The sequence below is a fragment of the Littorina saxatilis genome, linkage group LG8 (assembly GCF_037325665.1).
Source record: "Littorina saxatilis isolate snail1 linkage group LG8, US_GU_Lsax_2.0, whole genome shotgun sequence".
NCBI lineage: Eukaryota > Metazoa > Mollusca > Gastropoda > Littorinimorpha > Littorinidae > Littorina > Littorina saxatilis.
In genome coordinates, this window is record NC_090252.1 from 24,152,573 (window position 1) to 24,155,072 (window position 2,500).

The 2,500-nt window shown below is 45.2% G+C and overlaps 1 protein-coding gene across 2 annotated transcripts in view; it reads right to left on the reverse strand.

Annotated features, from left to right (window-relative positions):
• Window positions 1–2,500, reverse strand: part of LOC138973100 (complement C1q tumor necrosis factor-related protein 7-like) — a 3,355-nt gene that overhangs the window by 524 nt on the left and 331 nt on the right. The window contains exons 2-3 of one of the 2 annotated variants that reach the window (XM_070345761.1): window positions 984–1,112; window positions 1–252 (exon numbers count right to left, since the gene is read on the reverse strand). The exon at window positions 1–252 is cut by the window's left edge and continues 524 nt beyond it. In XM_070345761.1, the coding sequence (XP_070201862.1) occupies window positions 1–252; window positions 984–1,112 (381 nt within the window). Of the gene's footprint in view, window positions 253–983; window positions 1,221–2,500 lie in introns of both variants that reach the window. The other variant, XM_070345760.1, reaches the window with a different exon arrangement.

Consider the following 2,500-nt stretch of genomic DNA (forward strand, 5'->3'; position numbering starts at 1 on the left):
TCGTCTCAACGAAAAGTTCCTGCTTGCCATCCACCATAAGATACACAGCGATGTAATGATCAACGCCATCTCCCCACAGCGTGGCCAAGAAGCAGTAGGTCCCGTTGAAGGGGGCGGTGAACTTGCCTGTGGACGGGTTGTAGCCGTTGCCCTGGTTGTTGAGGACGTTGGTTGGGAAGAGCACTGCACCTTCGGATGGAGTAAGGTTGCTCAGTCCTGTGGCGTGGAAACTGACTTGCTTCGTGTTCTCGTCTGTAACAATGTGAAACGCAACGTGATAAGCAAAAAGGCGGGAAAATTACTAGGACTGCCCATTTACAAAAATGGAAGGACCTTTCCCCTCCTACAATTCGGGACCCGCAAAGCCGCCCCTCCTTCCATTCCCACAAGCCATCCCAGACAAGACTTTTCACTGCTAAAAAGACATCCAGATTGTAAACAAGCCAAATGGCAAGTGTGAAAATATAGGAGCTTTTGAGAACCTTCTTCGTTGAATTGTGAAAGACCTAAGCGTCAATAGCTTTAAACTCAGAGACTGCCATGCAAATGAGAAAGGAAACACAATTGAATCGATGCGGCATAGTCAAACAGGTTAAAGGGACGTTAAAAGAACAACCATACAACCCCCTTCAACATCAGCAAACACCGCCTCCCCCCTCCCTCACCTAAACACAAGCAGAGACACACGCATACCGGTGCGGCATGCACGTAAACCCATGCTGGTATGCACAGGTACGCACGCGGGCATACCGATGGAGGTATACAAACAAGTCCTGAGAGAGAGTGGGAGAGTGATATGGACAGACAGACAGACAGACAGGCAGACAGACAGACAGACAGACAGGCAGATAGACAGACACAGAGAAAGACGTGCACATAGACAGACAAACAGACCGACCGACACATAGGCAATAACAGACTTCGAGCATAACCAAACGCAAATCCTAATCGTCCGGAAAATAACTTAACAGACAGTAAATTACCATGCAGATGTTGATTCAGCTGAGATAACACTGCTTGGGCTAGGGTCTCAACGCTGTCGATACGGGCGTTCATTCGGCCATCTTGCTCCATGAGTCGTTCTTTCAGTTGTCCGTTCTTCGCCTCCAGTGCTGTCAGACGAGACTTGAGGTCAACAATGACAGTAGAGTTGGTGTCAGCATTGTGGTAATTGAAAAATGCGTCTGAAGCAGAGCGGTGTGGAGCATTCCGCCTCCGTGCTAAGATAATAAAAGGGCAAAGATAAAGATTGTCATATAGCCATATTTGGGGATGTCAGGGAGAAAGATTTTGACGATCTCAATGAGGTTTTCTCGGTTGTTTTTTAAAGCCTCCAAATTTCATACACTGGTAGGTTTTGACATCTTTCAAACATGGCAAAAGTTTGGGGCACCCATTTTAAATTTCAAGGGCTCAGCGAGGTCATGCTCGGAGTACAAAGAATGAAAACTACACTCATTTTTGTATACAAGAAACATCTAAGAAATTTCCCACACCTCAGGGGTTTCATAACGCCCAGGCAAGACCAAAGTTTGATTTATCCCCGGCGAATTTCAAGTTCACAGAGGGGTCATGTGCAGGTAAAACAAATAATTGGAAAATTGCCATTTTCACTAACGTTTTTTTGAGAAAAAAAAAGGATCTTGAAACTTCAACACCTCAAGACATGACCCGATTTTGACTGACGTTCGTCAGGGGTCAGGTTTGGGCAGAGAATGACAAATTATAGCATTAAAAGATATTCACGCCATCACGACAGCCTTTACCCCCCTCCCCCTGAAGAATGACAAATTATAGCATTGTTAACGTTCGATCACAAAGATTGATTGTCCATTTTGGAAAGATATTCACACCACCAACACCCCGACATTCCCCCCCCCCCCCGATCTTTTGTGTATGCTAATTTCAATATACATTTTCCGAGAGAGAGTTTGCTGGCTTTTGAAGCTAGAGTAAAGTGTAAACAAGACACCACTTCACTGAACTTAAAGGCACAGTCAGACTCCCGTAAACCATCACAGACACTGTCAGGCTTTTACACACAGTACACACACCCTTTCATTTAAACACTCACCGCTTAAGAGCATTCTAGGTGCCCTCCGTAAAGAGCGAGCAATTTCAATGCCACTCGCTGTAAGCTTATCTGCAATAGCACGTTATTGTGTACCTCTGAATCTAAAACGCAACAAACGCCTGCGAGTCACACGAACTAGAGCGGTGGCAATTGACGGTTCAGAGGAACTGGCGCTCCTGTCTTGATGAAAAAAGAAATCTTTTATGATTTAAGAATGTTTGTGTAACAAGCTGTCATATTATTATTTAGATTTAAAAAGTTAGGTCCAGCGCCAAAACGAGGCGCCTGATTCTCCGTTCGGATAGTCCATGAAAATAAATTCTTTGAACATGTCTCACTCTTGACAGAAAGCAGCCAGGATGTTCCCGTTCGGTGAGCGTTCAAATGGAAGTATGCTTGTACTGTATGTAGAGGCTTGGGGAGCTC